Source organism: Anabas testudineus, chromosome 4, assembly GCF_900324465.2.
Source record: "Anabas testudineus chromosome 4, fAnaTes1.2, whole genome shotgun sequence".
NCBI lineage: Eukaryota > Metazoa > Chordata > Actinopteri > Anabantiformes > Anabantidae > Anabas > Anabas testudineus.
Genome location: NC_046613.1, coordinates 5,821,423 through 5,846,088, shown reverse-complemented (window position 1 = coordinate 5,846,088; position 24,666 = coordinate 5,821,423). Strand labels below are relative to the sequence as shown.

The 24,666-nt window shown below is 41.2% G+C and overlaps 1 protein-coding gene across 1 annotated transcript; it reads left to right on the top strand.

Annotated features, from left to right (window-relative positions):
* Positions 1 to 553: 553 nt before the first annotated feature.
* On the top strand, positions 554 to 24,666 carry slc9a7 (solute carrier family 9 member 7). Its single transcript, XM_026344980.1, is given in 18 exon segments — positions 554 to 1,105; positions 3,619 to 3,821; positions 3,898 to 3,975; positions 5,597 to 5,673; positions 5,794 to 5,906; positions 6,000 to 6,105; positions 6,935 to 7,076; positions 7,159 to 7,264; positions 8,083 to 8,171; positions 8,811 to 8,924; positions 9,231 to 9,342; positions 9,433 to 9,586; positions 12,361 to 12,423; positions 15,254 to 15,317; positions 15,863 to 15,945; positions 17,221 to 17,326; positions 19,529 to 19,786; positions 19,788 to 24,666. Coding segments are annotated over 18 exon segments (2,283 nt in total). The 5' UTR covers positions 554 to 825; the 3' UTR covers positions 19,923 to 24,666.

Here is a 24,666-nt window from a genome sequence, read left to right as displayed (position 1 = left end):
AGTACCAAAAATAGTCACATATTGCAACTAGTAATCTGTACTAGTGACCTTCCAGATACTGTAAAACTATTAGCATGCAATGGTTTTATCAGGGGGTTTTATAAAAACTAAAAGGAGTTTCAAGAACAGTGAAAGTGAACCAAATTGACATAGTTGGATACCAAAACAATGAGCAGAAAGAGGCTAAACTGCTACATGGAGTTGAAACTACTTCAGTTAGGTGTCATCTCCTCAGGATTTGTCACTTCAAATGGCACCTTTCACATTAAACACAATCATTTCGACTGTTGTTATGAAAATATTTTTACTAGTGCAGCTTTAAACTTTTAAGGGGCTGTTCAGTTGCCTCTCTTACATTTCCCTGGTCGCCCCTCACACTGCCTCCCCCTGGTGTGACCCCACCTTGCCCCCGATTACCATCACCAGCGAGGCCACATTATCCAAAGCGGATTTACTTTTCTTGCAAAATGCTCAGTTTTACAGACCACGTGAATTTCCTGTTTTGAACAGGACCAAGCCCAGAAGTGCACACTCATCAACCCCCTAGGACAATGACTCAGTAGGCTGTGGGCTGTCGACCTGGCCCCGGTGGCTTCTTGACAGAGACACTGATTTGCTCTCCTGCCTGGACAGCACAGTCCTTTGATACTTGACATCGCGCAGTGTGCCTTTAAAAGGTTGGACTCGCCGGTGCACAGTCTGCGAGCACTGGCTTCTTTCCACCGCTCGGCTCAGCTGTGTGTTTACCTTCCAGCAGTGACATGGCATAGAGGAGGTGTGCTGTCAGCAGCAGCAGCAGCAGCAGCAGCAGCATCATCCTGCACCATGGCCGCTCTCCGACAGCTGAAGCGGAGCGCAGCGTGCGCCGCGCTGGACGCGATGATGCCCGCTTGGATCGTGCTGAGCGCGGTGCCGGGGCTGAAGGCGGAGGGAGACGGAATGGAAGAACTCGCAACCGAGAAAGAAGCCGAGGAAAGTCACCGACAGGACAGCGTTAATTTGCTGACATTCATTTTACTGCTGACCTTAACCATCCTCACCATATGGCTGTTCAAGCACAGACGGGTCCGTTTCCTTCACGAAACCGGGCTGGCAATGATATACGGTGAGGCTTTTGGATTATACGTTGAAGGCACACACAGTCGTGCACTCGCTCTCCTTCACAACCAGCAGCACATTCCCACAAGCTTTGCATGATTCACTGTCTCTTGTGGTTTCTCCAACGGCTGCACACAGACGAGGAGTCGGATATGATTGAAGTGTGTAAAACGCACAGACGCGCCTCCACATTCCCAGCAGCTAGTGTTGCTCCTAATTGTCTGGGCCAGAGCTCATTTCTAGAAGGTGCTTAGGACTGTTTAGCCTTGTCTGCTCTCTAGCAGAGTGCTGCATGTGCAGCTCATCCCTGACATACTGGGAACCAGTAGCTTCACATAGCTGAAGGCACATTAGAGTGCAGTGAGCCTATGTACTGTTTATTTCATAGTATAACAGTGATATCATGCTGTTAACTTCTTGTGGACTGTCCTCTTGAAATGAAATCCTTATATAATCACTATGTTGTTTTTGAATATTTTATACAGCGTCTTTGAAGCTTCCAAACTGCCTCACAGCAAAGAGGAAAAAGAGGGTATAGGTAACAGAAAAGAAGAAAATACATGTCTTGCATGTATTCCACTACCTTAACCTTTGAAATTAATTGGCTGCACAGACTGTAATCAATACAAAACTATACCTCACCAATGTAGTCATTAACCATCTGCAAAAGAAGGACCTAATACCATGGTCTTTGATTGTTATATGCTACAAAATGAGAAATTTACACTGGTCAAATTTCACATTGATCAGTCTGGAGGGCTGTAGTCAGCTGGGGTCTGGATGTATTTCTGTGCTGTTGACTTAATTATGTTCATTTCTTCAGGGGCATTTACACAAGCATGGGATATTAGCTGAATAAATGACTGAAACATGTACTCCACATGACATGTACTGTCTAAGCAAACTTGGCAAACTGCTTTAGGAAATCAACAAAAATCAGTCTCCTAGCAGATAAACGGAGTGAGGAAAGTCTCTGATCAACAAACCAAAATCCATGTTTATTATCTAAATTTATGATCGGAGGAAATCATCAGTCAGAAACCACAGCCACAGCTCGATGTGTGCTGACTGAGCTAAACTATTTCAGTGAAAACACCTCAGAGCACACACAGTGTACTACATCTGTATAATGTTTAAAATGATCAGTCGGTCAGTGCTGCAAATGTCACTCATTAACCAGAGGTCTTGCATGAAAAACACAGACTTTGATTTGTTTTTCCTTTCTTTGTTCCCCAAAAGCAAGCTGTTTGTCTGTGTTTTTGAAGTTTTAATTTTGCAGCTTCATAAATACGAAATAAACGAATATTGCAAAACGTCCTGGATGAAAGGTCCAAAGCAGAAAGTCGTGCACCTACATTATGTGCAGTATGCATCAGCAATTTGTATCTACAGATAAGGTGACAAATTAAAGGACCTGAATAAATGAGTGGAGAAACAACATCAGGTGCATCCATACAGGACATCACAATGGTTTCCAGCACTTTGCTAAGACACTGTTGGTTTTTCCTTTAATTTAGCACCTTTCTGTATATTATTATCTCTATGGACTGTAGGTCCATAACCAATTCTGTTAAAGACATTGCTTTGGTGGGTTCTGTTTGACCTTATGGACTTTAAACTGACATGATTAAATGTGGTCGGGACAAGCGAACAGAGTGGCTCTCGCCCCTCCCTCATCAGCACCACTGTGGTGCTCTTGAAAAAGCCCCTTATGGGGAGTCCCAGCTGCTCCGTGGTCAGCAGGTCTGACTGTGGTTGTACTGGGTGGCTTCCACGTGAAAGTGAAAGTGTGTAACGGTGTTAATGTGATCAGGGTATTTCTGCAGAAGAAAGGTAGCCTTTCAGCTTAACTATCCTGGATAAATAAAGATAGAAAAAACTACATTGTGTTACAGCAAACTCATCGTATTTGTTGGCCTCTTGCCAGCATGAAAATACAGCCAAGTTGATGTTGATTTGCTGTATTAAGTAGAACCTCTACAGCCTCTGTATAAATCAGTGGTTGGAGATATGTTAATAGGAAAAAACATACTAGTGTCCATCGGATGACTCCTTATCCAGTGTTCATTTTCCTTTTGTGGTTCTCCCTTGTATTAAAACATGAAACTGCTGCTTTCCATTGCTGGAAAGAACCTAGCGTTTGTGTCTGTGATCACAACTGGTGGTTTAATTGTATGAACTAATACAGTAGGTAATGTCAAACACATTATTCGGCTTCAGTCTTCTTCAGATAGCTGCTGTCTGATCAGAGGATTTACGCTCCCATTCCTTTCTTCCTGGATTAAGTTTGCTCCACAAGCTTCTTCTTACCGTGTCCCCATTTGTCTTTCTTTGCTCTGCTGCTCTCTCTGTGTCACCGCCTGATGCTGAGAGCCTGTAACGCACAAGCACCTAGGAAAGGACATTATGCTGAAAAACTGACCCGTTTGACGTGGTGACATTTAGCTTTGAGTAATTGTAGATTCTTTGCTGCGCAGTCAGCGTCTGATTAATTGAAAGAGATGCTGTAACCATTCTCAGGTTTGCTGGTAGGTGTGATTCTGCGGTACGGCATCCCCGCCACCAGCTACCACAACAAGACACCCCCAAGCTGCTCGCTGAAGGAAGGACCTGTCAGCACCCTGCTGCTTAATGTCAGCGGCAAGTTCTATGAGTACACCCTCAAAGGGGAGATCAACTCCAGAGAGATTCACAATGTGGAGCAGAACGATATGCTGCGCAAGGTACCTGTCAGAAAGCAACATATAAACTCTTCACTTCTGTGTTTTCACCTAATAAATTACTTTTATGTTTTTTCAGGTGACATTTGACCCTGAGGTATTCTTCAACATATTATTGCCTCCTATAATTTTCCATGCTGGCTACAGTCTGAAGAAGGTGAGATGTCACGCGTTCATATTCTAAACTCTGTTAAAACAAACTTTTTGACTATTTTAAATCAATGTGAGAGGGTTTTGTCGTAGGGCCTCGTCAACACATGTGCCGTCTCATTGGGCAGATGTTACGTTTAAAGAAGCTCTTATTGGCCGGGCTGTGAGCATGTTGAGTGTTTACTGAACATAAGTGGACCTTTTGAGGGGAAGTCCACTGCAGATGTCTTTCATTTCCTCTGTGGCAGTTGCACTGTGAAAGAAAACAAACGGCTGACGCTGACAATATGAGCAGTTTCTGCTTTTGATTGTTGTAGAGCAACCGATTTGTTTCATTTAGCAAACCACTGTGTTGGCTTTGCACTTTTCATTGTCCAGAACTTCAGATATTTTTCATGCATGAGTCCCGTGGGTTGTACGTCTTGATCAGGGTGCTCTAGTGTCCTCACACTGAAATTGTAGAAAGTGAAACGTGTTTTACCAGCTGGTGACATATGATCTTTGTATTTAATGCAAGGGTGTAACTTAGCCTTCTCAAATTATACAGTGATAGATGATATCAAGGAGGAGTTGAATGCAGGGCATCTGAAGATCTGACCATCTGGTCATCACACTCATTGATCAGCCTGACAGAGGTGCACAGATAATCTCTTCTAAAGGTTTATGGACGAGGCTCCGAACCAATCGGTTATTTCTGCGTGGCATTGGAAAACAGAGGGTAGAGACGCTGGTAATATTAATACATTATGGAAGTGTGGTCATTTTTATGTGATCAGAGAGTAGCAGAGCATCTAAATCTCATTGTAGAGAGGGACTGTGTATTGATTTATTAGTCAATAAAACATTGAACAATTAATAAACCCAATTTATATAAGATGTATATAATCTAAAAGATATTATTATATGACCCATAAATTTAGCAAAACCTCATATCTTGGATTTATTGTGCTTTTGTGTAACTTTGCTTAATTAATGAGGACATGTTATCAATCAGTTCTGAAAATTATAGATTCACGTTCTGTCAGTTAACTGGTCGACGATCAAACAGTTGTTTCAGCATTAATATAGTGTATGTTAAATTTAATCTGTGCTCACTGTTGATGACTAATTTTGAGAAGTAGAAGATGTGGCAAGTTAGTGGTTACAAAACACTTCCACTGTAACCAGTATGTATTGACAGGCAGTGAAATTAGGATCCACAGTGGAATGTGCTGAGTCGAACGACATGCCCCAGGAAATAGGAAGCAGTTTGTCATGTCAGCCTTACAAACTCTACCACAATATCTTTGCAGTGGGAGTCCGTTTAAGTACAATGGTAACAGCTTTAGACAGAAAGTTGTGCCTGTGCTTCTGTGGACCTAACACGTCAGCTCAGTTAATCATCTGTCTTAGATCCTTCTAACAAAACACACAAGAAGGTAACTGATGTGCAAATGTTGGCAAAGTAATCTAACTGAGCTGCCACCCACGATCCGGTTCCTCCACCTGAATCCTCTTCTGCTGGTGTTTTTAAAAGACATTTGTTTTGTAAAAGTAAACCAGAAATCTATATTTGAGAGTGTGGTTTCACAGACTGGAACAGCTCTACTACGTTTTCCCTCATCTCATTCTCCTTTTTCCTTTTCCAGAGACACTTCTTCAGGAATCTGGGTTCCATCATAACTTATGCGTTTCTTGGCACTGCCATCTCATGTTTTGTTATTGGGTGAGTGTCCACTCTCTCTTTATGAAATGTCTCTTTCAAATGATGAACACCGTGGATAACAGTGTGATCAGACCTTATCTTTTCACTCCTCTCCCCCCTCTGACGGCTGTGCATCTCCAGAAATCTGATGTACGGTGTGGTCAAACTGATGCAAGTGGCTGGACAGTTAACTGACAAGTTCTACTACACGGACTGTCTTTTCTTTGGTGCCATCATCTCTGCTACAGACCCAGGTATGGTGACGACTATCAGTTTAGGGAATGGACTATGTCTGCGATAGTATATTTTTGTCATCTCTGCTTTTCTATCTGTATTTGTGCATGTAGTGACGGTCTTGGCCATCTTTAACGAGCTCCATGCAGACGGTGATCTCTACGCTCTGCTGTTTGGGGAAAGCGTCATGAACGATGCAGTTGCCATTGTGCTTTCCTCGTAAGTCGTATTTCTTCCTTATCGAAGCAAAACAGAGTAGCTGCCTTCTTACCACAGCAGATAAAGTTTTCTGCCTGTATGGTTTCTCAGCCCCTTTCCCTCCTGACGTTGAGATTCAACACTGAAGTGTGAGACAGCATAGCAGGGCTTTGCAGCACTGCTCCTCCTGACAGACAAGCAGCACTCTGCCTCCCTCTACTGGAAGATTACAGATCACCTAAGACTCTGCTACCACCAATCACTTGATTCTACTTCAGATACATAAATAACTCATAGACACACCGTTACTTTCTCAACATAAGTCAAAAATTCTGATTATCTTTTTCTTAATTTTAAAATAGAATTAGAAATTGGTAAATTTATGATAATAGCGAAAATAATAGAAGAGAATAGTATAGAATCAGAAAAGGTCAACACATGCGAGGAAATTAGCCTCTAGTCATTGGTAGTTGGTACCTTTAAATGTGACCACAACCAAGAACGTGGTTGTGGACTTTAGGAGAAATAGAACCAGCTTTAACATCCATCACCCCGTACAATGACGAGCTCCCCTCTGAGAGTTGATCTTATGTCTTATTATTGCACTTTCATCCTCAATTCAAACAGTCATACATCGTGTATAATAGTCTTAATGTTTCTTTCTGTTTTCCTGTAGATTTTGCAGATTTATGTGATATTCAGATCTTATTGTGTCTATTTTCTGTATGATTCAGTACTATCTTCCGTGTGTGTTAGTGCAGTTTGTGTGTAATAGCTAAGAATTTCCCTCTAAGATCTAGAATCTATCTATGTCTTGTCTATGTCTTTGTTTTTTTCTTTTGTATTTCAGATCGATTGTGGCTTACCAGCCAAGTGGAGCAAACACACACATGTTTGACGCCTCAGCCTTTTTTAAGTCAGTGGGGATCTTCCTTGGTATTTTCAGCGGCTCCTTTGTAATGGGTGCAGCGACAGGAGTCGTCACAGCTCTTATATCCTTCTCTGAATTGCTGAGCAACATGTTTCTCTGGACCCTAACCCCATATCGCTTCTGTTCTTTAACTCAACTCTCACGTCACCAAGTTCACCAAGCTGCACTGCTTTCCTCTGCTGGAGACTGCCCTCTTCTTCCTCATGTCCTGGAGCACTTTTTTGCTAGCCGAGGCCTGCGGGTTCACAGGTGAGCTGAACCAAGACAGAGGAAGTGGCTGCAGTCAGGGAAGTAGGCACCAGACATTTGTGGTTAAAATAAAAATAAACCCTTTGTATTCAGCATCTGTCTGACTCTAGCTGACTTCAGTGAATTGAGGAAAGGATGATGATCATGGTGTATCTGGTAACTGACACCTAGACTTGCTTTAGATTCTTTAGATCCTAACACGAGTTATATTGATTTATTTAACTAAGCACCTCAAATATTTTAATGAGAGTTATTCAGTAGCCAAATGGGATCAAATGTAAAGGAAAATCATAAGAAGGGAATGATGATCAGAACCTTTTATTCATTCATGGGTTTTTTTTTCTGACTAAACATTAAAGAGGCGAGGTAGTGACTGAGTATTTTATTATATAAAGGGGAGCTCACTGTACAGTAGTAAGAGGTGCAGAGATATACTGACTTTTACTATTTACCATGAGTCACGATCATATGATTCACATAATGCAACTCAAAGTCTAATTTCCCTGCTGGTTAAATACCCCCAAGCTTTCAAACTTCATCAGTCTGGATTATTTCGCCCTCTCATGTTATTCGTTATGCTAAACAAAAAAAGTTTGAGCTATTTGAACTATGTGATGGTAAATCATCCATCTGTTGTATAAAATGATTGTGAACGAGACTTAAATACAGATTATGCAGCTGATGTACAGTAGATGAAATGAACTATTAACCGTACATAGTACCAACACACGTTCCTCATTGTGTTTCCAGATAGCACAGCCTACCTCATTCAATGCACTCTTACTTCTGGCTCCTGAATGTGTTTGTATGTCTTACAGGCGTGGTGGCTGTGCTGTTCTGTGGCATCACACAGGCTCACTACACCTACAACAACCTCTCTGAAGAGTCCACAAAGCGCACCAAGCAGGTACCATAGCTCCTGAGCACTTCCTGCACACATTCCCATTTAGTTAGGAGTGGTTTGAATCCTGTGAAAGTATGAAGAGGGTGCTCGGCTCCGGTGCCAGATGGCTCCACAATCCGCCTGCTGTGACCTTAATCGGGGCTGTCCGAGGACATTCCTCCTGACACAACTGTTTAGTTTCCCAGAGGGGGGTTCAGTCTTGAGGACAGGGTACAGATTAGCATGTAGGCAACACGCAGCACGACACATTTTGGATCAGCGCTCCAAGGATCCTGGCAGGCTCTCATTATTGGGTTTCAAGGAAAGCTCGGCATGCATTGTGCAGTGGCAAGGTTAAAGCACTGAGATTAAAATAGATAAGAAATTCTTCTTGTTCCTAATGTACTGGTTTGCATTTGTCTGGTTGTTTGTGTGTGTGTGCCCGTGCCTCCGCACAGAGCAGTGTAGATGCAGTCAGCTCTGTGTAATCATCATGGCAGCCACAGAGTCTGCTGCTCTGGGAGAGAAAGGGGAAAAAAAAAAGAAACCCCAAAGCTCCCACAATCAGACAGGGAACGGTTCTGTGAAATTCGCTCCCTCAACCTAAAGTTTAGTCTTGCTCTGTGTTCTTGGAGCACGAAATTGAAATGCTTCTCCTTGCAGCTCTTTGAGGTCCTCCACTTCCTGGCTGAAAATTTCATCTTCTCCTACATGGGCTTGGCTCTGTTCACCTTCCAGAATCACATCTTCAGCCCACTTTTCATATTTGGGGCTTTTGTATCCTTTTGGTGCATAATAAGTATGCTTTTCTTTCTGTTCCTAGTTTGGACGACCCCTTTCATGGAATTAGACTTTCCTACAGCTGCAGAGCTGGGTCATTGGTGATAGCTTGGAGACTGCTGTGATGTCCCTGTAGAAAGGCCACAGTCGGCCCCAGATAAATTTGGCACTTACGTTGAAAAGTCCAGATTCACTGTGGATAATTGTTGTGCTTCTACGCTCCAAACACACACAGGGGCCCCCTTCTCCCTCAGTCTCACTTCTGTTAAATTGTTAAGTCGAATTTCTTGACAGACCTGTCAGATTGCCATATTCATCGGGAGAGCTTTCAACATTTACCCGCTCTCCTTCCTTCTCAACCTCGGCCGAAGGCACAAGATCAAGGGAAACTTCCAGCACATGATGATGTTTGCAGGTATGAAAAAGCCACATAGATGTTTGTTTCCTCCTCACCTTATCAGGCTGAAAGGGATTTTTACATTAATTTGGATGTCATCATCCGCAGGTCTGCGAGGGGCGATGGCGTTCGCCTTGGCCATCAGGGACACGGCTACCTACGCCCGGCAGATGATGTTCACCACCACGCTGCTTATTGTCTTCTTCACCGTCTGGGTCTTTGGAGGTGGGACCACGCCGATGCTATCTTGGCTACACATCAGGTATTTTTGCCTCTTTACCTAGAAGAAAATATACCATACTTGCAGCAGTGTAGTATCCTCTTTAGCATTGAATACATCTGGATGTAATCACACGTGAACACAAGAAGAGCTTTGAAAGGGGGAAAAAAAGAAAACAAATCTGTTAGAGCTAGTGTTAGTCAACAGAGTAGCAGCGACCAGCATGTCAACTTTTAATTAGCATCTATTTAGTCATTCTACCAGAAATGACACTTGAATGTGTTACATTTGAATGGATTTATTGTATTTACTTTGCTTTTATTATTAATAGTAGAATTGCAGAAAGACAGAGATTTATATATATTTCATATATAAGAAATCAACAGGAAATCATTTTAATAATATATGATCTTTAAAAAAAACTATTTACAATGGAGAATGTACTTAGATGAGAGACTCTGTTGCTTTTTGCTGCTTTTTAGATGTAAAATAATCCTAAAAAGCCAGTGAAGAAAGTGAAAGTGAAAAGAAATGAAGGTGTTTTAATACCCAGGTTTTATCAGCTGCCCTTCTGAACTTCACTGCACCTGTATTTGCCTCCTGCCTGTGTAGAGCAGATACATATTTGCTCTGCTTGTGCCAGTTTAAATTGAGTGTAGCTAAATTCGCTCAGTTGAGTCTACTTCTTTGGTCTTGTCCTGTGTGATTGTCCAGGAGATGGGGCCAGAGTTCTCCATGCTGCTGATTTTCCATCTCCCAGTTCTTCCACTCACAGCTTTTCAGTCACTTGGACTTTTGTTATGTCTTTGGAGAAACCACAGCTCTTTCTACTAGAGAAAGTACTGTAGGTTCCTCAATTTCAGAGTAGCTCGGATTAATCAATTGCTCCTAAAATTAAGATGAGCCAGAGGTGAAGTCGAATCCGCAGTAGCTGTTTATCAGCACTGGCCATAGTATTAGATGTCCCATCTGGCTTTTGCTGTCTGTGTGTTCGCAGCCCAGCCTCACTTATTTTTGTCTGAGCGTGATGCAATGGGAGCTTGTATTTGTCACGATAAAGCGGATTATGGGCTGGTGATGTGTGTGCGACAGCAGCAGCCGTGGCCTGAGAGAACAAGCTCTGTTTAATATGAGTAATGCTTCCTCGGACCGAGTAGAAACTATTGTGTTTGGTGGAGGTTTAGGGTTCTGCCAAAATCCCCCCTATGAACTCATCGCCATGGTAACTGATACATGTGGCGCATGGCAGGCGGATATCAGCCTTGCTCCTCTGTGATTCTGGTATCATCCACTGTATTATGTGCATAAATTTACACATTTTACACTTTATGGGGGACACTTTCGATTCCCCAAGGGGTGTTATGATATCATATTACAAAAGATGTTAAAAAGGAAAACTCAGTCTCTGTTATTAAGTAGTGTTTATAACATAAATGTTATTTTCCTACTAGTGAATTGCATATTCAAGAGATCATTTGCTATATTTATGACAACATTCTGGTGAGGGAGTCAGATTGAGGCAGCAGGGTTATGATATGAATGAGGACTAGCAAACGTCTGGTGTGTGAGGAGATGCTGCTGGGTTCTGTTGTTAGGTTTTGATGGATGGTCTCTTAGCAGGCAGGTGTCCATCTTATCTCTGAGCCCTGGCAGCGCAGCCATTGAGAGAAAGACAGAGAGAGAAATGGATCCCTATGTGCTCACTCTGGGTTTGAACAGCTACTGTTCTCTCAACTCAAATACTAAAACTGTAGGTCTTCTTAGATGCAATTACTTAGTTTATTTCAGTTTTACAATATAATGAGTATTTAGTATGGATAGCAGCAGAACGTCACTGTATAGTCTAGAAAAGAAAGGTTTGAAATGAAAGATTTGCAGTTGCCACAATTGAAATTCTGGAAGTTGATGATGTTGGTGATGTTGGACATCTACAAAGAGCAGAAGAATGAAAATGAAATGTTAAGCAGCTAAGTGCGAAGCTGAGAAAAAATGCTGTCGCTTGTTCACTCTGATGGAATATATCCTCTGTATGTCAGCGATGGAAAAGTCTCAAGATAATCTCACATGTTTAGTTTCAGTTGTAACTATGGGAGGCTACACTTCCCTGCCTTGGCCTCCATCCAGTGTCCACAAGCATTAGAGTCGAGTAGATGACTCTAGAGCTTATGTGAATTAAAAGTGGTCTTTAAAACCTGCTCGTGTTCAGTGTAATCCCTGTCTATTGGTAAGGGACACAAGGGGGAAATAATGTATATCATCACAATGAACATTTGCACTGCAGTAACTTGAAATGAACAGTTTTGGGCTGAATAAAGCTGAAGGAAGTGAAAGCAGTAAAAGGAATGAAAGAGTTCAGATGTAAGAGGATGAGGATGACACTGTTGAGGTGTGATACATCGAGCTGAAGTGTAAACATCAGGTAAACAATAAGAAATGAAAGCAGGAGAGATGACGTTAACGTGAAAGTGCTAAAAGCAGTTCAGTTGTGAGCTCAAGTTATTTTATCCAGTCATTGTTTTATTATTATTATTATTATTTAATGTGTATGACTGAACATATGCAGAACCTCTGCTCCAAGTCCAGAGATTAGTGCCTGTCCCCAAAAAACAGGATCATATTTGACTGAGGCTGTTGCCAGTTACCATTTATAAAAGAGTGAGTGCTCAGTGATCTGCTTAAACTCTCTTTTACAGCCCAATGTGTAATCCTCCATTACAGTAACACCAACTTTCACACACATTTAAAGATATCCGTTTATCTAATATGAGTAAATAGAAACTTTCATACTTGAATGTGCTTGATTTATGATGCAACAGAGTTGGGGAGAGCAAAGCTTTGCAGAGACAGCGACGTCAGCATGGAAAGTGGGAGTACTTCAGGTGCTGTATCTGTGTGCAAACCTTTCATAAATGGTGTTGGGAAAGCATGCGGTTTGCTTCAGATGGGACTTTTTCTTTACACTGTTCACTTCTGTTTTTGTGGTGGTGAAGGGGGAGGTTAGACGGCTACAAACAGCAAATTAATGAAATGTTAAGACGCACAAAAACCTATCAAATACTGTATGTTGGATGGTTGGTCTCAGAATAAAATAAAACTCCACAAGCAAAATTTTACTAAAGCACATTCTCTGACTGAATGCGAGAAAGCCACTGAGCTGAGAAATGACTGTGTCACACCCCCCACCTTCCCACACTGGTTCTGATACGTGATCAAGTGCTAATGTGAAAACCCTGGTCGGTTTTCCTGTTGCGTCTACGCCGTCCAGTTTTGAGCAGAGATATGCAAAGAACAGATTTCCTCACTGTTTACCAGAAGCAGCACAACGACCATGTGTGAAGTGAATGTATGCAGAAGAGGAAGGTAATAAACAGAGAGCTACGGTTCCTCTATTTTACTCTTTTCAGGTTGTCATGTTTCCCTAGAGGAGAATGAGTTTACAGTCAACATTGCGTATGAAGTATGCAGTATTTGATGGATTTAAGGAGAAGAAAGGATGTTTTTGGGACTATAATTAAAGGTCAGTGGGTGAGCTGAGGACAGTGGAGCTCACTCTTACATAACTATATATGTGTAGATAAACATGTGCGACCGGGCAAAAGTGTTTCTTATTAATAGAATTGTGCTAGGTTACGCTTCTCCTCACCAAAGGTCAACCTCAGTTCAATTCAATTCAATTTTATTTGTATAGCGCCAAATCACAACAGAAGTCCTCATAAGGCACGTTACATTGTAAGGTTTAAGACTGTATACAGAATTATATAGAAAACCCAACAACCCCACTTGAGCAGCACTAGGCGACAGTGGAGAGGAAAAACTCCCTTTAGAGGAAGAAACCTGAGCAGAACCAGGCTCAGGGTGGGCGGCCATCTGCCTCGACCGGTTGAGGTGGGAAAAGAACAGCAGGCAATAAAAAACAATAACAACAAGCAGCAAAAACACTGGGCAGAGGAGGACAGAGAGAGGGAGACAGAGAGGAGGAAGCACAACTACGGGTGAGAGAAAAGACAGTTGTGTCCTAATCTCAGGATCATTCCTCACATATCCTTCCTCTTCCACCAGCATGTTATCTGACATCTGTTAGGGGACACCTTAAATATCCCGTGTGTATGTGTGTGTGTGTGTGCGCGCGCGCAGTTTTGACAGGAAACAGGCAGTCGGCAGATACTCATGGTCTGCACTTTCTCGAGCAGCTAAGTGCAAAGGAATATATCCTCTGTATGCCAGCGATGGAGTCTCAAGATAATCTCACATGTTTAGTTTGAGTTGTAACTATGGGAGGCTACACCTCTCTGCCTTGGCCTCCGTCCAGTGTCCACAAACATTAGAGTCGAGTAGATGACTCTAGAGCTTATGTGAATTAAACGTGGTCTTTAAAACCTGCTCGTGTTCAGTGTAATCCCTGTCTATTGGTAAGGGACACAAGGGGACAATTATAAATATCATCACAATGACGATATGCACTGCAGTAACTTGAAATGAACAGTTTGACAGTTGGGAAATATTTTTAGTTGTTTTTATGTTGATTGGTTTTTCAACTAAGAGAGTGATGGGAAGGTTGAAACCACTCTCATGTCTGTCCAGTTATTTTAGCTCAGCTTATCTTAGGTAAGCACCAAGACTAGAAACAGGAATATGACTAAGAAGTGACGGCCAAGAACCAGTTTAAACTTTGCTTTTTGTACAAATTAAACAAACATGGTAATTGTTGATTGGAGGTTTGATAAAACTAATTTAAATGTTTATTTAATTATTTTTTTTAAAACCTTTGGACAGATGCAGTGTTTCTTTAAGTTTAGAAGCTCTCATCCCTTGAACCTATGATGTTGTTCCTTCTGGCATACACATAAACCGTTAGCTGACCAGTGTTTAAATGGCAGGTTTTCCTATGGTGCACATTAAGTTTGTCAGAGCTGACTTATTTTGAGACAATATACTTGGTAAACCCAGGACTCATGGAAATCCCTCAGGAAGCCACTGTGTCATCAATACACTGTTTTTAATGTCACAATTTACTAGTGATCACCGGTTTGTACAACTAATAATTGTGACTATTCAAAAGAAAAGTTGAATATCAAACACAGACACACATAACTAGTTCGATCACATGATCATTTGTTTTGCTTCTGCATGTAGAACCGTCCCTCTCATGGTGTTTTGGGTGACAGTGATTTTTTTTATACAGTAAAAATGTAGGTTATGTATAACATTGTGGTTCGGTGGTTTGGGTTGCCAGACAAAAGGTTTACGCCCTCAACTGCTTTATACATAGCGAAACCATAATGTCTTTGGGCTGCTGACTTTCTGATCTTCTCACACTTCTGTTTCTGTGTGTCTGTACTTTGTTGAAGGCTAATTTGCAGCATTTTTCAACCACTTAAAAATGGAGCAATCACCACTTTGATGTGCTGGTTTTCAGAGCAACTTGTGACATGTAGCAGAACCACAAAGAGGCTAAATCCGCATTCTGCAGCCGCAGCCGTCACAGAAACAAACCAGTATTTCTGTGCAAAGGTGAACTGTAAACAAAATCATCGATGTTGACAAGTCACAAAGAAGAACAGAGGTCTTTATACTGTCGTATAAGGGGCTGACAGATCCTGCTGATTAGCCACATTTATGATGGTGTTTCCAGTCATTTAGTGATGTCAGCATTAAACTGCATTTTACTAGTTGTTCATGTTTTCTTTCTACCTTCCTCCTGTGTTGCAGGGTCGGCGTGGACCCAGATCAAGACCAGCAGCCTTGTGGAGACAACTTCCAGGTCTTACAGGGGGTGAGGATTGCACACAGACTTGCTCAGTTACTATTTATAAGTCAGCGCTGCTTTCATGGCTGAAAGCGTTCTGCTTCTGTAATTTTATGTTGATGCAGGGCAAAGTCAGCAAATCTGAGGACGTTTTCGATGTGTAGTTCAATTTGTCAAGAGAAATGGGGATAAATTCACTGAACTAGGAGAGTGAAAGGAGAATGGTCCAATATGCTTTCACATACTTTTCTGTAATGTGTCACTTGTGACTGCCACAAATATTTAGTGGTGCTTTTTGAATCCTGTAAGCAGCACCCCACTGTCATGTGTTGTTTAAGACCAGTGTGAGCCTGTAATTATATCTGTGATTGTGAACCAATTTAATTTATGATTAGTAATTTGCCGCAATCCAGGATTTGTCAGTTCCCCAAATCTCTTAGATCTATGATGAAATATGTTGATATGATGAGAGACAGAATTAAACTCCACCAAACTGGTAACAGGTACACTATTTGTTTATTCTGCAAACCTAAAAGATGAGAGTATGATTACTATACCTTGTGTTTCCCCAGGATGGCACTGCAGCTGACGGACAGAGCAAAACAAAACAGGAGAGTGCATGGCTCTTCAGACTGTGGTACACCTTTGATCACAAGTATCCTTTCTGTGTGGTGCTTTACAAAGAAAGAAACAAAGAAAGTATGTGCGTCATTTGCTTTTAGACCAGGGCTGTTTGCACTACTGTAGCACTTATGGCAATATAAGGTTTCATATCTTGTCAGGATGACTGTTAGAGCCTGCTTTGTTCACTACACTGCGTAGTCCATCAGTGCAGCAATTGATGTCCTTATTGAATTATCACATATGAGGTAAACAAATCTATAAAATGTTTGCTGTCTCTGCAGAAGCTCTAAAAACAGATTTAGGTAAATGTGTTTAGCAGCATATCCTCCCTCCTTCCCCCTGCTCAACAATTGCCTCCGCAGGTGGCTGATTGTGCAGCTGCTTTTGAGTACAGCAGCTGTGTTTTACAGTGGAGACTTTCTCCCCTGGTGACACTTGTTAGACACAGCTAAAACAAGCAGGGCGGTTGTCTCTCGTTCCCAGTGCTCCACAAGCTGCAGTAAACGTATATGGTGTGATGCACGATGACTCGTGACAAGTTTATTTTAGGGCAGGTGATTGTCAAATTGACAGCTTTGTTTTATTTGATGCATGTTCTAAGGTCAGCTGTCAGATACTGATGCTGCCTCTCTCCCTGGGTAGCGTGACATGACCAGTTGAACAGGGCACTGGATTTTCCTAGTGTGTGACACAGAGACTAATTATACACTAGAGGAGCCTGCTGGTTCACTCTACGTCATAGTTGACAAGCCTCAACGAATTGCTCTCCTTTTTTTGCTCGTACAGTTGTCTGTCTTGTTGACAGGCACTCTTTACATCATTAGGCCATAATTGATCATTTGCAGTGTTTTTTGCAGTCATCCTTTGCATCATTTGCAGTGCAACACACTGAACGAGCATTAGGAAATGACTGACTGCAGAGGCTTTTATTTTTACTGGCCCTTTAAATAGCAACTTTTATTATTAAGGTGTTAATCAGCTGTAAGTTGTAAGTACATCACTTATAAATTATTGGCAAGGCTGGATGAATGTAAGCACATTATAAATGTAATTAAGGACAGTGGCTAATTTCTAGATTCTCTTTAATCCAGGTCAAGGTTATACCAAACTTGCTGTTGAGCATGTTCTGTCGACCTTCATTAAAAACGATGAAGCCTTCTGGATAGAAGGCTAAACGAGAACTTAAAACAAGTCCAGTTGATATGAAGTGCAAAGCACCCAACTCTTTATGAAAGTTGTCTTACTAGGTATTTGCTGTTAACAGTTGTTGTTGCTCTTTGGATTGTCCTCCTTAATAATGATCCAGTTACCTGAAGCCCATCCTGACACACAGCGGGCCGCCTCTCACCTCCACTCTACCCAGCTGCTGTGGGCCGCTGGCGAACTGTCTGACCAGCCCCCAGGCATACGAGGTCAGTGTCCACATGCACTTGCAAAACCGTGGACACACAACAAACCAACCGTGACACTCCTACATGAGCAGTGACCTGTGACAAATCTGTGTTCGCACTGCAGAAAAAGTTGAACACCTCTCCACTGCGTGTTGCCCAGTCGTAGGTTTTAAAAAGAACTCTGGGGGCCGTTTCCCAAAAACTTGAAAAGCAAACTTTAAATTAAAAGGCCATAAAATGTAGGAACAGAAATGCACACAGCCAAAGTCCATTGTTCCATCTGCAGTGTGCATTTCACTGGGTTCATGTTTAGTCTAAACACAAACAAACAAACAAACAAACAAATCTCATCTCCTACTTCCTCTCTTGCTTGGTAAAATAAAAAGCTACCTGTAGCCGTGAGGTGCCTGTGATACTGCCCGACACAAAAATAAACCCAAATAGTCATGATGAGCAACTAAAAGAACACAAACTAAAGAACCTAAATCAATTATGACATGTACAAATTAAAACATTATGTCTCGTAAATAATACTCTATTCTCTATTTTCAGTTTTTATACCACGCTAAGCTAGCTTGCCGCCAGCTGTATCAAACATGTAGTGAAAGTGAAAAACCGTATTCAGTATTTGTGGAATCAAAACGTCTCTGTTTTGTCTTCCTTTTAAAGTTTTGATGTTTCATCTTAAACACAAGGGCACTTATATAAATATATCCAGTTAAATGTCATTTGGGTTAACTAGCTCCTCAGAAATTCAGTTAAATGTTAGCTAGTAGCCACTAGCTATCTGATAAGTAAAATAAATGTGAATGTGGTTTGTTTAATAATAATAATAATAATAATAGTAATGATAGTTGATGTATTCCTCTGTATGACTGAGATATGTTTCTGTGTGTCTTAGCAGTGGTTTTGATGCTACTGAGTCAGAGAAGCTTCATTTGAGTATTTGGTCCTACAGTTCAACCTGAGCCTGGTTCCTCAGGAGGGCTCCCTCTGAATACTGAAGGCTCCTCTCTCAGGAGAACTGTACTATGGTTAAAGTATTCTCTCTAAAAGTGCCTGCCAGTAAACACACAAAGCACCAAGGCCCTCAGCAAGAGAGAAAATTGGTGGTCAAGAAGCCTTTTTGCATTCAGGGGGCACAAAAGCTCCTTTTCAGACCCATTTCAATGATGATCACTGTTGAGAAAGACACTGTGCTCCAACATTCGAAACACAGAACCACCCATTGATGGGGCGGTCACACTTGGATTCACTCTGGAAAATTCTTCCACTTCTTCTTTCTTTTCTTGTGAAATACTTTCACATGGAGGTTGTTTTTTTTTGTTTTTTTTTGAGCGTTATACAATCTCACAGTAGCCCAAAGAGCCAGTCGGCTTGCTGGCATGTCCTCACTCCAATATAAAGCCAGATTCTCCTTTAAATTGAATTCTCTAAAAGTTTAGTTCTGCGTCCGTAAATGTTTTTCCTCTCCTGGTTCGTTGCTGTTGCTTTGCCAGCACATGGCTGCCTGCCAGGCCAATAATGAATTTAGGAGGTTGTTCAGACGCTGCCTGGATTTAACTGCAAATACAGTATATTTAAATCTTCTTCTGAAAGCTTTGTCTTTCTTTAGACAATATTTGTTGTCACTATTTGAAGAACAAAGTAACCACACACTTTCTAACTGCAGGGCCTTTATTGCAACGATCTACTCATTTCCCCACCCAGTGGTAAAGGGCTTATGTAATTGTGTTGTTCTTTTTTTTTTGTTTTTTTTTTTGTTTTGTTTTTTTATCCAAGTAATCCTTTGTTGGCCGGATGTTAACTCATGTTCTCCCCCCGTGGATATGGGTTTAACTATTGATTGTCAGCTAGTCAATTCGAGCTCTTACAATCTCATGCTACAGTGAACATGCTAGAGTGAACGTATACTTTTAAATGAGCTGTGTAACCTTTAATCTTGATGATTCAGGCGGTTTCTGTCACTACATATGCTTTTCATTTTAGGCTGGCTTCCTGTTTCACTCTTTTTTTTTTTTTTTTTTTTTTACTTTTGTTTTAACTTCAAAGTGAAAATCTCCTCTCTTCCTTTTGTAAATCCATAGTGTCCTTTATGATCCTTTGCTCTGTTAATGTCAACCCTCTCATCTGTTTGTTGCGCGCTGTGTGTCATTCATCGGTGCGTTTTTGTCATTCCCAAGTCATCCCTCCCCTCATGTTGCACTGTGGATGTGTTTGCAGAACCAGGAGCAGCTGAGGGACCACGACTGTGACCTCATGCGTAATGATGGCGACATGACCTTCACGTTTGGGGACACTGCCATCACAGCTAACGGAGCGTCTGGCGGTGGGGGGGACGGAGCAGGAGGGTCAGGCTGGAGCGTGAATGGCAAAAAGCAAGGCAGCACCTCAGAGGAAGCTCTTGAGCATGACCTGGACTCACGGGAACAGGAGCTGCTAAGTCACGGCACACGCCTGGTTTTCCCCATCGAGGATCATATCTGACCCACCCTACCCCCCGGCCTGCACTGTCAACCTCCCTGACCTGACAGATCACCCTGCCCTCGTGTTTTTTAGACATCATGTTGGTGGAACATCCGGTTCTTCAAAGATAACAATGGAAATATGGGAGTAGACAAGGGGGGAGTGGTCAGAGTGAGTGTGAGTGCCTTTCAGGCCCAAGAGTAGAACTCTAGGAAAGAAACGGCACGGAGAGACTCGCCATGAAGTTCTGCTGCGTTTCAGTTTTACTGAATGTTCCCCTGCACAAACAGAGGGGGAACCTCTATGCAGGATGTGGAGACAAAATATGCCCTGCAACATTCAGTACGCACTTTTACATATGACAGTTTGCGTGCAAAAAAAAATTGCCTAACAGCACTCTCTCATCATGTTGTCTAGCCAGATTGCCTCTATAGTTCAGTTCAGTCAGTACTGAGAAAGTGCTGAGCTGTGTTGCTGAAGTTACACCTATACCAATACTGAGAAGAGGCTGCACAAACTAAACCGCTCCAACAGGAGATCTCTGCCCAGTATCAACTGAAACTGTCAACAAACCAGCGTTTGTGAGGATATCTGTAGAACTGCACAGTAGTATCTGTGTGGAGGACTCTGTGAACCATGTGAGAAACAGAGGGAAGGTAAACAGGTTGCACTCTCAGCCTGTCATGGGTGAAGAGGGGTGAGGAATGTGATCTTGTAAAAATAGCCACAATGATAAACTTTGTTCCCCCTCAATGAACATTTGTTAACAGCTACAAAAGCATCTGTTTATACTGTGTTACAAAAAAGGAAGAAAAAGGTGTTGCTGTATAATAATTACATTGCTGCTTTCGCAAAACTTTAAAAACCATCATGAGCTTTTCTCAAAAACAAGACAGAAGAGCAATTTCAAAACTACAAAGTGAAGAGTGAGCCTTTAATTCTGAAACCTTTACTTTGACTATTATTCTAATTACTGACTGACTTAAAATGAACACTTCAGCAGATCCTAAGGTGACGTCCTAGTTGTTAAAAGCTTTTATTCTGATTAACAGTACAAATCCCTCAGTTAACTATTATATATGGCAAATTCTCACATTGGAGAAGCTGGATTAACTACAATTTATTAACATGTATATTACTTATATGTTACTAATTTGTGCATTGCCTTTGTTATTTTAAGCCATGATTTTGGCCCTGTCAAAAGGTTTTAAATGCACCCACAAGCTCAGTATAAAGTGAGCCAATGAAAACAGTATATCTAGGGAGCTTAATATGTGCAGATGTTTATGCTTATGCTTTTGTGACAAAAGCGTCAATGAATCATGTGAGAAATTGCATGAAGGTGAACCTGTTGGCTCTCATGGGTGAGAAGGAGTGACGCATGTTATCACTCACAGGCTACGATGCCAGAATCTTCCTCACTGAAACTACTCGTTTCAGCGCATTACACTTCACAGCACGTACACAAGACAATTATGTTGTGGTTTAGTTTCTTTTGTGCTCGACTGGTTTTCACAACAGTAAAGCAAATGAACAATGCAACAATAGTGTACAGTTAGGGCCATAAATATTGGAACGATGGTCATTTTTGGGAATTTGTTGTCTGTACAACACCACATTAAATTGAAAATGAAACATTCAGGTTGTGGGCAAAGTCAAGACGTTCAGCTTTAATTCAAGGGGTTTGATAAAACATTAACCATTCATTAATTACAGTGCTCTCTCTCTCTCTCTCTCTCTCTCTCTCTCTCTCTCTATCTCTCTCTCTATCTCTCTCTCTCTCTCTCTCTCTCTCTCTCTCTCTCTCTCTCTCTCTCTCTCTCTCTCTCTCTCTCTCTCTCTCTCACATGCACAGTGGCTCAGAAATAATGGCATATATATTATATACATACTAATATATTTACAAACATAAGAATTGTCTCTAACACTTAGATGAAAATCGACGGCTGCCTGAAGACTGGAACCCATGGACATGACCAAATGCAGATTTCATCCTTGTTTGTTTATTAGTGCAGCTGCCTTCAGTTGCTGCCTGTTTACAGGTTATTCTTCTTCAGTCTTATTTTCTAAAACTGAAAAGCATGAAAAAATGATGGCCTCCTTCTGTTGCATATACACCTCTTTGGACTACCGAATGCAAATTTAATACTCTTTACTACCTCCAGCTTGTTTAGTCATGGACTAATGAGGAAACAGGCCACACTTGGCTATGCAACTGCTTATCATTTATGAGCCACCAAAAATGGTTGTAATTCTTGAAGGATTAATGACACACTTTTGTCCAACCCCTTGAATTAAAGCTGAAAGTTTGGGGTTTTGCTCATATCTTGAGTGTTTCATCTTAAAATTTAGAAATCTCAAATTCAGTGTGGTGGTGTACAGATTCCAAATGCCAAGAAACGTATCATTGCTCTAATGTTTATTCTTTATGTTCTGCTGTGTAGAAGATGTAGTGTTCAGTGTGATTTATCAGTATATATCAATATCAGTATAAATATAGTTGTAACAATTTGGAAAATACTCAAATTTTAGACATTTTTGTGGCAGAGAATTACATACGAAAACTTCTACCACCTGTCCAACAGGCTATGTGGGTCAGACAGACAGTAAGAGTTCACTGCTCACTTTATACCATTCATTTGTATCTGCCTATCAGTGTTTGATAGGATCTCTGCAGTATCACACAAAAGCATCTGTTTCTCACGGTTTCAGTGCATTCCACTCCACGACGAAGTAGAAAATGCAGTTATCTTGTCTTCCAGTTCCTTGTGTACCCAACAGTAAGGCAAATAAGAAACACTAGTTACACAAAATGTTCACTTCACAATGTTAAATGACTTAATGTTCACTGAAGGGGAACTAGCTGGCTCTATTGTAAGATTAGAAAATATAGCCTAAAGCATTATTATTATTATTATTATTATTATTATTATTATTCACTTTTTCTGTACAATACCCCATTGTAAAAATTGCTATTTTGTATGAGAATAGAGTAATCTTCAAGCCCTGATTGCACAACCTCATAATTTCCCTTACAAATTCGGCAGTCACTGCACATGATGGTGGTGTAAACATCCCTAAATTGTGATTACAATAAGTAATCTTACACCACATTTCTCTGACATTGTTCAATGATGATAAAGGAGATCACATGTTCATTGTAGTGGACTTAAAGGTAAAATAATGTGAACCTTCTACAGTTTATGTTGCTGTTTTCTCAACATTGGATGGATTCTCATGTTTACATCAGGTGTTGCATTATATCCCGCAGCATACTGCATGACATCATTTCATATGTTGTAGTTCCTATGAGCTAAACACAGCAGTTTGAGATATGAACTGTCTTTGTGACTCAATTCTAACATGCAAATCTTTGATGTAAGATAGACGGCCTAGTGTCACTCCCTGCACCAGTTTCTGTTGGCTCACATTTGATGCAACACTCCACAGGCATCACGCTATTATTTCCACAGCATCAGTGACTCTTTGGTGACGTTCTAACCATGTTTTCTCACGCCGGACACAGTTTGACTCTGAAGGGAAATGTTTGCTCATTGGCATATCTTCTGGATACTTTGAGAACATTGAGTTCTTACAGTATGCAGAATATATTCAGTAGCAGCATAGTAATCGAAGGTTTTCAGATCTATACTCATGCCTGTTAGCAGCTGGTTGGCCCCAACACATTCTATGTCCCATGTACCACATGTAGACACCACCCCTTGTTTTAGATGCACTGGACAGCACATGTGGCTACATGGTTTATTCTACAGCTGAGCTCAGTGGCTGCTGTATTTACGTATGCATGAGAGTATACAAACACTGGTGTGACAGGTTTAATTGGAGGCTTTCACATGAAGGAGCCCAGGAGAATGAATGTGAAGCTTGTCTTTATATAGGACATTAATATAATCACATTAAACCAATGCTGTTAGACTTGAGCTGACGGCCACACCTGTGATATGTAACACAGTGCTGGGTTACCCCTTCTACATACACTATAACCTTCAGCACATATTATATGGGCTCTGGAATATGAAAAAACTAAAGACGTCTGGGATTTATGTTTTCTTTTTTGATTATGAAGATTTCCTTCTGTATCGACTAAATGCAGAAAAGGCCATCTGTTGACATGTCTGGGAGAAACTCACTGGAGAGTTTTTCTTTGGGCAGCAACATCATGGACGACTTAAATGGTGGCTGCCACTTTACTTTAGAGCAGAGGACATTCATGGGACATATCCATAACCTTCATGTGCACTCTCGCTCCCTCTCCAGACTGATGTGCTGTCAGTTGTCTCGTTGGCTATATTTCCATGCTCTCTGTACCCGACAAATAGAGAGATACAGCTCAACTGTCAATTTGTGCACCTGTTGTTTATAGTTGCAACTGGCCGCCAGCGTCTACCTGCCGTGATATGCATGTCAACATGTTAATAAAACGTGAAATTATGAGCCACATGCCTGTAAAAGCTTAAATTCTTTGACTAGCTAAAGTTCAGCGATGTTTCCTGCATTTTTATAAACTCTTTTTACTTTTGTCCCATGTCGCCTCCTAGTTTTAATGCTGCCAAGACAGTTCATATGTCAAACTGTGCGTAGTCCTCTGCTATCACTATACTTTTTGATAACTCTTATAGTTTGAGTTATAACAATACTGCATTGTATTTATATAATTAATAAACACTATAGCCAAATGATCAACAGTGCATGATTACATGTTGAAGAATAGGTTCAATTTTTCAAGTATATCCTAAAGCAATAGTCAGGTGCATCAGAAGATCCCTTCCCAAAGCTTGTTTAGCTGATGGGAGACAAAATTGTGCAAAATCACATTTCAACATCTGTCTGAAACTGTCTGCGTTGAATAAATGAATCATTAAATCATTAAGAAA